We start from the raw sequence: 14,819 nt of genomic DNA on the forward strand, positions 1-14,819 counted from the left end.
CTTTTAATCATCAAAAGAGAGTGGGAAAGTCAGGAGTTATACACTAATATCCTTATATTTGGAAACAATTAGTGAGTTCACGGTTTAAGTGGTAGTTGAGCAGATGAAACATATGGACGATAATCATGATGGTTCGTATTCCCTGACAGGCTTATTGCAACCCACTGCTGCACTGAGTAAATACTCAAGGAGCTAAGACATAACAATTCATGACAACTGATTGTCATCCACATTATCAAGCTATTGCTGCAGGTGAATGGAATTTTAAGTTCACCCTATTCCAAAGGCCTACTGAGTAAGAGGAACAGTAATATCTTACAACAAGAAAGATATTAAGTATGATATCCTCATTGGCTTTTCCTTATGGAGCAAAGCTTTTTAATCATCATCATCATCATCATCATCATCATCATATCTTGCTGTGCTACCAAATGGTGGTATGTTGATGTAAAGGCACTGGAGGACTTCAGCCAAGGACTATTGCAACAGCATACAGGTGAATTATTCCGTGCCCCACCAGTACAGCTCTTAAAGAACTGAGGGAATTTCCAGCCTAATCTTTGTTATGCCGCAGCTCTACATGCCAGAGTACAATCTGCTGTTGCTCTGTCCAGCCATGGCCCTGAAACCTGCCTGGTGCTATATGACTTCCCAGTTCAAGTTGAGCTCCTCTGTCTGAATAACTCATAAGATGGAGGAACAGCACAGAGTGCTACTCTACATCTGGTACCTACCTAACTTATATGTGTGTTCCTGACTCTGGCCATTTGGTTCGTTTCTGCCCAACTCTGTGCCCCACCACCAGCCCATCTTTTGACTACATCTCTGGTTCTCATCCTTGTTCCTTGTTTGTCTGAACCAGTGGCTGACCTCTAGCCCGAACCTCACCACATCCTTCTGCCTCTAGCCCAGGGATAGGGAAGCTGTGGCTCTTCTGATGTTTTTGGACTCCAACTCCCATAACCCTGACTATTGGCCATAATGGCTGGAGCTGAAGGGAACTGGAGTCCAAGAGCATCTGGAGGACTACAAGTTCCTCATCTTTGATCCAACCCATATACAGTCATACCTTGGGTTACAGCCGCTTCAGGTTGCATTTTTTCAGGTTACGGACCGCCAAAACCCGGAAGTACTGGAACGGGTTACTTCTGGGTTTCGGCGGTCGCGCATGCACAGAAGTGCTAAATTGCGCTTTGTGCATGCGCAGAAGCGCCAAATCACAACCTGTGCGTGCACAGACACAAGTTGTGAATGCTGTGGGTTGCGAATGTGCATCCTGCACAGATCATGTTTGCAACCTGAGTGTCCACTGTAATGTTTCCATCACAAAAGTAGCCTGACAACTATGCTATCACCACATGAATAATACAACATATGCTGACACCCACACTACTGTTTCCGTAAAGGACTGTAAATCACTAATGAGAAGTGTAGGTCACATTTATAGACTTTGGACTGGTTCCTGGACATCTCAGTTCAGATTACCTGAAATATAACAATCCATGCATAGCCAATATTATCAAAGTTGATAGCCCCTTTGTGTGGGTTGGCATTGCCCGTGCGACACTCATTGTAATACTGGTTCCAGTTGACACACATGCCACTGACGTTGAACTCCTGTCTGACAGAGGTGTAGTAGTAATAGTCATCCTTGTCCAAACAGCAAACATGGCCTCGCTCCTTCAGTGGAGGAATCTCATGACAGCCCATGATTCCATTATCTCCTGACAGTGAACAGATGAAGGGCTTTTCATCGTCCTCCTCAGGTTGATAATAGAGAGGAAGGGTGATGTTACCTTGTCTGAGGGGACACAAAAGGCACACTAATTAATTTGTTATTGCAAACACTAGAGTTAATAATATTCCTGGCGATGATCACAATAACCTTCCAACCAGCTATTACAGGGATGTAGCTTATTAAGGATCCTGTAGTGTCACAGAAAATGAGCTGCTGGTTTCCCATTTAACACTAGCCACAGTTTGCTGTGATGTCTGACTTAGCAAACTATGGCTAGCACTCATCCCTCCAAACCGGAATGATAAAACAGGAAGTTTCTAATTCTAGGGAAACAGAAATTACACAGGGAAAGGAAACAGTGAGAGACAGCAGGAAGGGTGGAGAGTGAATGGGTCTGTGGCTCATTCAGGATGACCCAAACAGTGGTCTAGAGAATCAGCTGAATTGAGCTACAGCCCCTAGCAAAAATCAATTTCTAGACATTGGGGAGGGCGGGGGGAAGGTTTTAAGAAAGGCCACAGTAAGAGTGCAAGTTTTTATTCATTTTTCTTCCCTAAGTGGCATACTTTCTACGTAGTTAGAACTAAAATAGATAGCAGATGTATGCCTCATGCAGCAAATGGGTAATCTGGGGCTGTGCCAGTGTATGGAAGTATTTAACATACTTATTTCCTAACATCTGACAGCAATACTTCCCATAATATTGAATCCAAACTTAAAACTGTAGAATCCCACAGAATTTGAGATTTGTAGAAAATTAAAAAGACCATGAATAATCTTAAAATATTACGGCAGAGTCTGGAATGGCAGGATCAGCTGCTGTAGCTATGGGCTGCTTCGCCCGTTATTTGTCGGAGGTATGCCAAAGATGTTTTAAGCGCAGACCTGAAAATGTAACATGAATGCACCAGACATGTTGCTTTAAAAAAATGTATCATAAAGGTGCATACATTAGGGAGTCAGGATTGGCTGCATCTCCTGCTGTGGAATGTGAGAGAGATGGCCTGGAGGCTGAGCTACAACTTCCAAATGACACATCTCTAGCATTACAAATCCACAGGGCCTGAGCACTTGGATCAGGGCCAACAGCCAGGTGATCTAGGCAGCCAACCAGAGATCGTGACCCTGCCTTCCCTGGGTTGTCAGCCAGGTTGTCAGGAAACCTTTTCTAAACAGCAGGGGGGCAATTTAGGGAAGCATGTGCGAGGTTGCTAAGCAACATCTGAAACTGAATATGGTAGAGGAGAAAGCATAGGGGCCTAATAGGCATTTACTGGGTAATTCCAATCAAATGGCCATTTTGTTAGTGATTATCATTCAGATTAAAAATAGAAGGTTCTGCATGAATCATATGAATCATGCTGACAGGTTTTTTGTTTTTTGTTTAAAGATTGTTTTGGAGATAAAAACACATTCTAGCATCTCTTAGCCAATGGCAACCAAGCCTTTCTCAGATGTAAATACCTTGGGAGTCAGGAGGGGCAGAGAGGAGTTGTGGGTGGCCTAGGAAGGGCAGTACTAGGGATGCGAAGGAATTTGACTCTGTTTGCATTTAAAGCCAGATTTTTCAAATTTAAACTTTCTGGAACAAAGTCATCCTTCAAAATTTGCACATAACTGAATTTTGTGATGGAGTTTTCAAACCAAACCAATGTGTACAAAAAAGGATATATTGGGGGGATGTGCATAAAAATGAATAAACTAGTGAAAGAACATGCAAAAGTGCATTGAATTAGGAAAAATTGCTTGCAAAAATGTGTACGTGAGTTAAAACGGCATATAAATATGTGCTAATTGGGGGAAATGCACTAAAATGCTGAAAAATTTCCACGAGGGTTTGTTTTATTGCAAATTGCTGCAGATATTTAATTTCCAATTTTAAATTGAAGATTGAAAAAATAAAAAAAACCTAAAGAACTAAAATCAACAAATTATTTGATTCCCAGGCAGGATCACAAGGTTCACTCAGTAGGGGACCCCAGATTCTGGCCATAGGTCAGTCTTTTTGTGGACTGGCAGTCTCTACTTGATAGGACTGCTTCCTTTATCATTTGTGCAATATACAGTATATAAAGCTGGCAGGACACGGGATGAAGTTGGCTGTTGGTAGCAGCAGCCAAATATCACAGCCATTTTGCCTTTGATAGGAACAGAGCACATTGTGTCATTCTTTAAGCCTGTAATGATGACATAATGCAAATGCAGCCTTGAAAATATTCATAAAGTGACATGAATTAGTTACATATATGAAAAATATATTGTTGATCTGGTTCAAGGGACTTCGTAGGGCTTTAATAATGGCTTGCTAGGGCTGCTGCTTGAGGTTTTAAAAAACAACAACTCTGATTTGGCTATAAGGATGCTTTAAATTGCTGGTTTGTATGTCATAACTATTTATCTGTGTCCATATTGTTTTAGTGGGCTGGAGTTTGGCATTCTTTGTTAGCTTCTTAGTGTATTTTTAAGTGGAAAAGTGAAAAAGAAATAAAAATAAAATAAAATGCATGCTCAGCTTAGGCCCAGGCTATGTGAAGGACCATATTCTCCCATATGAGCCTGCCTGGGCTCTGAGATCTTTGGGGGAAGCCCTTTTCTTGGTTCTGCCACCCTAACAGGCATGCTTGATGGGGACGCAAGAGAGGGCCTTCTCAGTGGCTGCTCCCAGACTTTGCATCTTTTTAGTAAAAGGAAGACCGCGAAGCTGCCTGCCATGCTGTCTGATGTGGTTATTCCCCTCTGCCCCCCAAAAGCCATGCACCCCTATATATGTTCTGCATTCCACCCCCCAAACCCGCCCGGACCTGATTTGGGGAGGGTGCAAGAGTGCACAAGTGGAAATCATTTGCTGTAGTGGATATGTTTAGTTTGATTGTTCTCCAAGGTTGTGAACTAGCTCAGCAACAAAGGAAGTTAAGAAGGGGTAAAGATAAGAGAGGCTTGCTTCACAGACAGTTCCATCTCCCCATCACTCACATTGTCAAGTTCTCTTCCATGAAACAGCGGTTTCTCAGCAGTCCAGCCCATAGCTGCACCCCAATGATGCCAAAGATGAAGAAGACGAAGAAGCAGAGAAGCAAAACGTTCCCCAGCATAGGGAGGGTGTCCAAAAGCAAATTCACCAGGATTCGCATGCCTGCAAGAGGGACCAAGACCAGGAAAGGAGAGAGGGATAGATCACGGCATAGGAGGAGGAAGATAATTGAGAAAAAGAAAGGGAAAGGAGATATAAAACAGAATGGGGAAAGAAAGAAGACAACGTTATGTGGGGGAAATCCTGGATCAAAACAAGGTGGAGGCAGCTAGAGAACTCTATAGAGGAAGTGTGGGGAACTTTTAGCCTTGAGGATGTTGCTGAACTACAACTCCCATTATCATCCCTGGCTATTGGCCTTGCTTGCTTGGGTTGCTGGGAGTTGTAGTTCAGCAACATCTGCAAGGCCAAAAGTTCCCCATTCCTGTGCAGCAGTTTTGCAGCTCTGAATTAAGTACAGTAGCATGTTTAGCCAAATGGTGAATCCAGGCCTATCTATGCATGCTGTATCTGTTCTTATTTGAACACATTACTTATGCAATGTCTCCAAATATATGAGGTGCTTTCAAAAAATCAGGATACAAGGGACTCAACCTCTGGGGCTGCTGACATGATACATGTCTTACAATGTCAGAATGCAAAGATGGGGGGGGGTGGGGAGGAAGAAATGGTGATGTGTGAAACTTCAATTTGTTGACAAACCCTACCATGTTTTGAGCTGAAATGCATTCTTCATCAGAGAATATTTACTTCAAAGAAAGCTTCTGTTCAGAGAGCCAATAAGAAGGAGCTCCTCAATCATATCCAAGAATGGCTTTCTTTGAACTAAGTATCACTTAATGAAGAGAGCGTTTTAGTTCACAATGTAGTGGCTTTTGCCATGCACTTTTTCTTCTTTATTTCCTTTGGATCTTGATTAATTGGACGCTACCCTATTCTCGTGCTGTAGCATCTTCAGACTACAAGAGCTGAATAAACTTTGGGCTTGTTTCTTTCCTTGATCCCTTTACTCTGCTAAGATAATGGACTAGCCCCTTGGATAGGATAGATTGCACCCGTTTACTAAATTAATTACATTCTCTGTGTTCCCTGTGGTCACTTGAGTTCTGCAAATCCTTCCAAGCATCAATCACATTCCTAATCCCCCCACCTGCTTCCCTCTCCACAGCTGAGACTCCCTACTGCAGGGGTCCAGGGAATTTCATGTTACAAGATGCTGCATGTAGGCCAGCATATAATTAACTAATTAGCTATTTATAACTAGTTCATTACTTCAAATGGCTGGGGAAGGGAGAGGGAAAGATAAGATTAGGATTCAGCGACAATCCCTAGAGGCACCAGTTAATCCCCTTTTTATGCCCACTGTCAAGTAATTAGCCACATCAAGTTGCGCTTTACACTTTGTCTCATTTTCCTGCTTTATTCTGTTCCTGCGCCTGGGAATAAGGGACTCTGAGCTCAAGGAGAGCACCTGGAATTGGCTACAATGAAGGCTTGGGGCATTCATAGATACAGGTGCTATTTACACAGGTACAGATATTAATTCCCATAAAAAGATCCTGAGGTTTTCAATGAGCAATTTGTGTCCTGAAACCTCTTTTCTTTAAGATCTGTGAAATCCAAGTGAGAGAAGAAATGAACAGATGTCCAAAACTGTTCACATAACACCACTGGCAAGTGAACAGCACTTACATACAGAATTGCCACTGGTATTAACATTTAACTCCAGGGGCTTTGATTTTAATCAATGGGGCGACATAGTTTTATAACCATCTTACCACTGCATGTCTTGTGGTGTTAAAAGTCCCCAGATTGACATCGTTTAAAGCAAAACCACGAATAACAATGAAATATACTGTCAGTGTTTTCTCTCATTAGCATGGGATTAGACAAATGCATGGACTCTAAGGCTATGCATCATGGCTGTATTTCTACCTCCAGAATGAGAGGCGCAGTGCCCCCAAATGGCAGTCACTAGGATTCAACAGCAGAGAGGGCTGTTGACCTCATGCCTCTCTTGAGGGCTTCCCAGAAGCATCTGGTATGGGAAACTGAATGCTGGATAGGCCTTTGGTCTGATCTGGCAGGGCTCTTCTTACAACCATATTTGACCATATATATCCAGCATCTTAGAAGGGCAGAAGGGGGTGGGGTGCTGCGTCACTTCAAGTAGCATAAATGGCTGAGGAGAGAAGTGTGGATGTTGAGTCCCAGTTGTGGAAGAGGCCTCTGGCAAGAGTGAGTGGGAAAGGATGAGTATATCTAAGGAACCTGCAAGAAGTTTCACATGGGACGAATTTGCAGGGCAATTTAGACTTAGTGAAACTGCACTGTTGTAGCCCCTCTAGGACGACTCCTTATATAATGTTTCATGCTTAGTGTCATGTCTTTCAGAAGTTATTTCATGAACAAATTTTCAGGGGAAAGCGACACCAAAATAGTCCACCTACTGAATGTTTCTCAGTTAAAAATCTCATCCAAAAAATCTAGAGTATTGCTCATGAAATCACTTCCAATAAAGGTCCCCATAGTTAACACATTTCAAAATAAATTTTCCACTTGTAAGTAACCTGGGAACATTTCAGGTCCTCACTGCCTGAACACCATACATCATGCCATAACTGTCCTTCAAAAGAACATCGGAAGGGACTGCTGGACCAGGCCAGAGGCCCATCTAGTCTAGCTTCCTGTTCTCATGGGGGCCACCCAGAGGCCTACTGGAAACCCACAAGCAGGACCTGGGTGCAACACACCTCTTCCCTCCTGCAGTTACCAGCAACTGACATTTAGAAGCATTCAGCCTCTAACAGTGGAGGTATTAATCATATTTAAATGTCACAAGTAAATAAGAATGTGGTGGAAGAGAACCAAGGACAGCAAATTGAAAATGGGTAAAAGCAGGGATCAGCAAACTTTTTCAGCAGGGGGCCGGTCCACTGTCCCTCAGACCTTGGGGGGCGGTGGACTATATTCTGAGGGGGGGAAATGAACGAATTCCTATGCCCCACAAATAACCCAGAGATGCATTTTAAATAAAAGCACACATTCTACTCATGTAAAAACATGCTGATTCCTGGAGCGTCCACAGGCCGGATTTAGAAGGCGATTGGGCCAGATCCGGCCTCCGGCCCTTAGTTTGCCTACCCATGGGTAAAAGAATTTAGGACCTGCCTTTGTAATTAGTATGGTCTTCACATGACTGGTTTTAACCCATGATGTTTCTCTTTCTTTCTGCACTGACTTAGGTTGCAATAAACAAGCCATATACCCAATCTGGCAAAGCTCCATTAAAAAAAAGAAAAGAAAAAGATTTACATGTGTTCATACTGGAAGCAATTTCAATTATCAGTATTAGCAGAAATCGAAAGGCAAATGTTTTAAAAAGAGGAATGATCAAATAAATAGTCATCCCAACACCTGGGGTTAGTTCAAAACTTTAGCCTCCGAACACCAGCAGTTGCCTTGTTTCTGGGGCACCAAATTATACGGTATTAGTGAGAGTGTAAATGTGAATGTGCTCAGAGGAGAAATGATCAGATAGGCACTTAAACACAACATATAGAGTCAGTTCAAAGCCTCCATCCCCTGACTATCAGGATGTAGTATCAGGAACCAGTTGCTTGGCTTCTGGAGCATCAATTATTCACCCGAAGAGAGTCTGAACATCTTGCCTGGGGAATATTGCACATACCATTACCTGCTCCTAAGTTTCTGATATGTGCCAATAAAAAGAACAATGGTTAAGGGGGACTCTGCTAGCTTCTCAGATCTCCTCCTCCTCTTCTTGAACAAGCACAGCTGAGGCACAGCATCCCCACCTCACACATTTGTCAAATGGAAATAGGGACGCTTTTTACCTGATGCGAAAAGTCAGCTCCTCACAGTGAGGCAGAGAGAAGCAGCAGCAGGAGCACACATGGGCTCCGAGAGTTGACAAGCCCTGCTAAGTAAGTGTGGTGAAAATAACTCCACATCATGCATTTTCCACTTTCACATAGACAACAACATATCCCTATCATTTTCTTCATTCCACCACGAAAATCCATATCCCATAATATTCAGGATGTCAGAATTCATTATATGCTAGGAAAACCTGCAGTATCTGGCACCATAGACAAGATGGATGCTATTCTGTCAGTCAAAGGAGTCCATTAGGACGATAGGCCTCATCATTCACATTATTATTAATAGTAGTAATTTATTATGTATGCATAAAGTCCCAGCAATGAGAGATAAGTATAATGAGAAAGCAGGCATTGTGCCCCTGTTAACAGGTACAGCTGGGGAATATGTGTATGTAACTATCAACATTTGTACTACCTCAAGTAGCGACTTTTCTTGCCTGAAGATTACTTGCCATCTAGCAGGTGCTTTCATGAAATCTGGAGTATTTGTATCAAAATTCTGAAAATCTTAGCTTGCATTTTTAGGCTCTCGCTGTTAGTCTTAAAAGTGTGTCTTAAATCATTCAGAAAGTACACTGTGCATAGTAGCGCCTCCATCAATGTGACAAAGCCAAAACCACATCATTTTCTCACCCTGGTAGGCTGGAAAATCCTGTTGCCACAGGGTGACGTGTGAATGGGAGAAACGAACTCTGAGAATACTAATAACTATTCCCCGAAACTGTCTTCTGCTTTTGGCAGTGCATATATTTGTAAATTAATATTCCCATTGCTAAATCTTAAATGTAAACTGAGATCGTAATTAACGGATAGTTATCTCCCCAAATACCCCTTCGCTATTAGCTCAACAGCTGGATTACTCTAATGCAGCATTTGCCAACCTGGTGCCTTCCAGATGTTTTGGAGCACAACTCCCATTGTATGAAGTGTGTGAAGGCTGCGCTACGTGTACTTTTCGTTTTACAGTGGACATCGCTGGTGGAACCTGGCTGATGTATAGACAAATCTGGGTCAAGATGGGAAGCAGCAAAGCACAGAAAGTGCAGCATCTTCACAGCAGACCTGCCTATGGTTTGCTGGCCTCCACTTTATTTACATAGATTCCAAGCAATCTATATTTGCTACGTCCCTGGGGACTACATTCACACTGAAACAATCTGGAGGAGACATCCAGACCAGCAATGTCATCTCCAATCCTAAAGCAGACCTTCTCATAAGCATGGCCCTCCAATGACAGCAACTATGCCTGAGGACTTTAATTGTAAAAGCTGCAAGTGGTCATCCGGTTAACCTTCAGAAAGCCAGGTAAGAATGCCCTGAGTGACAGGAAAAGTTAAATTCCTCCTTGCTTCTCTCTACTCTTCCGGGCCAAAACAAATCCACCCACCCGCAGCAGCAGCAAATATGGAACAATTTGTGCAACGGCTATAGCACAAGGACATGAACCTATGGCGCAGGGCCCCGGCAGCATGCACAGAGGACCACTGGGAATACCCAAGCATTCTGTAATTACTCCACTGGTAATTCAGGAGGCGATTTTGATTAACACTGTTAGAGTGCAGCACTGTGCACATAGCAGTGTCATTTATAGAGACACAGAACCAAGGTCCTGACTCCTGATCAGTCGGTGCTCATTAAAAAGAGCCAGTAGAACAATCTAAACATCACAGGTAGCCTAAGGTCTCAGCCAAATGTCAAGGCTGCATCATTAATTTTGCCTGCTGTACCTCCGAAAACTCTGTAATTTGTTTCGGTACGTCATTTTCTTCATTTCCTTTCTTGCCGAAGTATATTGCTGTGCAACAAGTGGCAAGCTGTGCAGCAAGCAAAGGAAAACGTGGCTCCGGCGTCTTAAATCTGCACAGTCAGTTAATAAAAGTCGCTATGTGCTTTGGGGTTCATATGGACAAATGGTGTAGTACAAACACAAGATCAGTTTAAATATAAGCCAACGCCAAGCCCTTTTGGCCAAGGTGATGCTGCTGCTGGCAGTCCAGATAAGAATGCCTGAGATCAGAGCAGCGTTTGAAGACAGCTGTAGTGCAGCAGTGGAGCACAGAGTGCACTCTTCGCATGCAGATGGGGTTCTGAGTTTAATGCCTGGTATATTGAGTCCCCTGTGTGAAACTCCAGTGAGCCCCTGCCAAGCAATTTCAGGAAGTGATACTGAGCTAGATTGACAAATGGCCTGACTCAGGTTCTAATGTTCCTGTTTGCCGTTAAGAAGGACCATGTGTAACCCTTCCCATGCTGGCTGCCATTTCCGCCATGTAACCCCACCTACCAACTACTTTATAAGAACAGAAAAAGAGCCTGCTGGATCAGGCCAATGGCCCGTCTAATCCAACATCCTGTTCTTACAGTGGCCAACCAGATGCCTGTGGGAAACCCACAAGCAGGATTCGAACACAAGGCCACTCTCTTCTCTTGTGGTTTCCAGCAACTGGTATTAAGAAGCATTGCTGCCTCCAACCATGAAGCCACAGCGCAGCCATCATGGCTAGTAGCCATCACTAGCCCTCTCCTCCATGAATTTGTCCAATCCTCTTTTAAAGTCAATGTCTTTGTCTAGTCCTCTTCCTGCCCAGTCCAGATCCATGTTTGCAATGCTATATGGATATATAACTGGGGCAGGGCAAAAGCCCCAGATGTCAGGAGGGTAGTGCAATTAGGATTCTCAGAGGAGCAATGTGCAGCTGTGATACTGAACTGCCCCCAGACCCCTATGGCATATACCGTATACATGTGCACATTAGTTTAGGGGACAATCAATGTTGCTGGACCACAGCTCCCATAATCCCTGACCATGGGCTATGCTGTTCAGGACTGATGGGAATTGGAGTCCAACAGCACCTGCAGGGCACCACATGGCTGGTTTAGGAGGAAAGATTGCTCACTAATTTATGCACTTCTAGTGAATGCTACAATAACATTGGTGCCACTCCCTTCCTTTCATATGACTGAAAGTCACTGGGGGGTCAGTGTTACAACACCCTCCTTCTGTGGGCTCCTTGCTCCCTCCCAGATGCCTCAGAGCAGATGCACATGCTACCCTTATAATAAGGCAATTCTCGCATTTGCCTCCTATATCAATTCTGGTCTGGAAAGTGAGAGAAACTCTGTGAGATTCAGAAGCGAACTAGTTAGCTTGGAGCCCAACAGGTGCCTCTTCAACAATGGTTTCTGAAATGTCTTAGGAAACTTTTTATTTGCTGTCTTCTTCTCCCACTGCTTTCATTTCGTGTGTGTGTGTGTGTGTGTGTGTGTGTGTGTGTGTGTGTGTGTTTTCCCTGTCAGCCTCTCTCTCTATTTTCTTTTTTTATTCTTAACATCCTCTCAGTGTGCCTTTTTCTCTTGCTGTTCTCCTCAGACTCTCCGTCCTTATAAGCTGTTGTCTGGAGGGCTCTGTCCTCCCCTCCTCCCTGTTTATCCTTTTCTATTGCCAGAGCAGAAGCCACACTGGCTCACAGCGAGGAGCAGCCAATATGAAAGGGACAATGACCTTTTCTCAGGCAGTCTGGGGTTGGGGATTGGGGAAGCAGCCATTCCACAAGAAAAGAAGAGGAGGGCCTGGACTATCGAAAGGGAAAGGAGGAAAGCTCCGATGAAACAATATTTGGCAAGCAAAGCAGGCCTTCTAGGGCATCAGCTATGAAAAGATTTGATCTTTGCAGCGAAATGCGCAAAGAATGAAATATGCATGAACACCAGGTGTGTGTTCTGGAGAGAGAAAGTTGCAGCCTCCTCACCCTCCTTGTGGGCAGATTTGCAGGGATGAGGCTGTGTCTGTCAAGGGGAGCCGGTGGAGGAAGTTTCTAGCTGGCAAATTTTCCCCAGAAGGCAAAGCTTGTGAAATATACTTTTAAATGTACCACTCTGTCACAGCCGGTTTGGGTGTGTAGGGAGAGGATGGCTGGTTCAGGGAAGGGCCTTGTTATCTAGTGTCACACTAAAACAAATGTCTTGCTCACACACACAGCCCCACACAAAGCATCCCATGTCGTGAGCAGTGGACAGGGAGGTTAAGAGAAGCAACTCTTCAAATACCACCCAAACTAAATGATACAGTGGGGTTTTTTTGGGGGGGAGGGGGGTCTCCCTTTTGGAGCTGGACAGAGTGAATCGACTGCCTGACTCTGGAGGTGCCTCAGGGCCCTTGCTGACAAGCTTCTGTCGACTTCATAGAGTCCATGACTCCCTCCAGACAGTGCCTGTCAACCCCTATTAGCTTGGCTGCCACAGCTGAAGCCATCTTGAGTGAAGCAACCAGCATGTGCCAACCCTTGGGAAAGGGGAAGCGTAGCAAGCAATTTAGAAAGAGGAGAGCGGAGGGCTGCATGCAATATATACAGGCAGGTCTTGCAATTATATCCCTACTATTTAAAAATGCTTTCTTCTTTGCTTCTTTTCCAAAGCAGGCAGCCTTCCTGTGGCCATTGATTTCCACTGCACAGATGGTCCCAAAGACAAATGGCATATTGGACTTCTGGGGAGTAGTCTACTCCTAGTCAATAATCACCCTTGTAGCACCCAAGAGTCTTGATGTAAAATATTAAGAAAAGCAGCAGCATAATAAAAGTAGACATGAGGGTCTATTATTACTGTTTTTCACTCCCACTTTACATAAGCATGACTCCTAAGGCATGACTAGGTACACAAAGGGAGGGAGGCTGAACATATGGACACAACTGTGGAGATTCCTGTGAATGTAGGAAAAATGCTGCAGTGATCATGGAAATCTTTACCAAACACCTCCATGCCCAGCTTGGACCACACGTTGATCTTCCCATAAGCTGCTGTGAGTATACACATCTGAGGAGGGCTCAAGAGCTACTTATACATCGAGAAACTATGAATCAAAGTTTTCAGGGCTCATTGTCACCATCCAAGTGTGATGAAAGAGAATGCATTGCACCAGACAACAACAATTACACCTTGGGTTGAAACCGAACTACAGGTATCTGTTTTGCTGAGGGCAAAATCAAACATCTTCCTGTCTCCATTTGCAACTCTGTTCTACAAGGGAAGGGGGGATGTCTCAATTTCCCTTTCCTCCTCCTTTGTTCCTACAAGTACATAATGTCTCCCATAGTCTGAATTTCTCCCAAGCAGTTCCTCTTTCTTTCCATAGCGTACCTTGCAAAATACAAACACATAATTGAGCAGGACAGCCTTAGGAATCCAAGATCATGCAGAAACACAGATACAATATTGTACAATAAGAGAAAATGACTTACACCTTATGCACTGTTCCCTGTCTGAAATACTCTCCATTGCTTTGAAGCAATGCCCAGGCAGGTTGCTCTCTCTCACTTCATGCCTTTTCGCAGAACTCCTTTCATGGAGTATCGCTGTTCCAATTCTTCCCCTCTCAGGCCCAATTTTAAAAGCTCAACATATTTTTTAAAGTTGAATATATAACAATCAGGCATGAGATGATGCTACACTGCTGAATTTCTGATATGCAGTTGCCTTCTCTTGCCATGTTAAATTTAAATGAAGTTCTGATCTTACAAAGAGTTTCTCATGCCAGAAGCTCAGCTTCAGTGGGACTATTTGCGCATGTAAAGATAAATAATGTACCACATGTCATTCCAAACCTTAGCAAAAGACTGTTGAAGCCTTTCAAGTGATTTCAGTGTAATTTGGATCAAGCTAAATGTTTGAAAGTGTTCCCTTGTCCAAAAATTTGCAACTGAAAATGATTGTTTTTCCTAGTTTATTTTAAACAATTGATAGAGCATTTTCTCATAAACGCTGTGGAGATGAGCGGTAGAAAATTCTTATCTCTCTCTCATAGTACTAGAATTTGTGGTCATCTAGTGATGTTTTTGGGCTGATATATCAGGACAGACAAAAATTAAACAAACAAGAACTTCTTCACACAAACCATTAAACAACTTAGGAAATTCACTAACCCAAGTTACGGCGAAAAGAACTAGACAAATTAATGAAGGCTAAGTCTATTTCCCATGATACTGAGTATAACCCCTATGCTATACTGGGTAACTCATGGTCTGGGGGCCATATCTAGCACCCCAGAAGCTATTCTGTGGCCTCTGCAGATGTCCCCCTCCATTTTGTCAGTAGTGGTGATAGCTGTATTGCTTGGGTGCTCTCTGTGTGTTTTGGAGTTCTGCCCCCT

At 43.6% G+C, this 14,819-nt stretch overlaps 1 protein-coding gene across 7 annotated transcripts in view; it reads right to left on the reverse strand.

The window, feature by feature from the left end:
* The window catches only part of CACNA1I (calcium voltage-gated channel subunit alpha1 I), a 363,153-nt gene that overhangs the window by 80,431 nt on the left and 267,903 nt on the right, over positions 1-14,819 (reverse strand). For all 7 annotated transcript variants that reach the window (XM_083573883.1, XM_083573884.1, XM_083573885.1 and 4 more), the window contains 2 exons: positions 4,712-4,871; positions 1,486-1,801 (listed from right to left, as the gene is read on the reverse strand). In XM_083573883.1, the coding sequence (XP_083430009.1) occupies positions 1,486-1,801; positions 4,712-4,871 (476 nt within the window). The remainder of the gene's footprint in view (positions 1-1,485; positions 1,802-4,711; positions 4,872-14,819) is intronic.

The sequence above is a fragment of the Podarcis filfolensis genome (assembly GCF_964270895.1).
Source record: "Podarcis filfolensis genome assembly, chromosome: 10".
NCBI lineage: Eukaryota > Metazoa > Chordata > Lepidosauria > Squamata > Lacertidae > Podarcis > Podarcis filfolensis.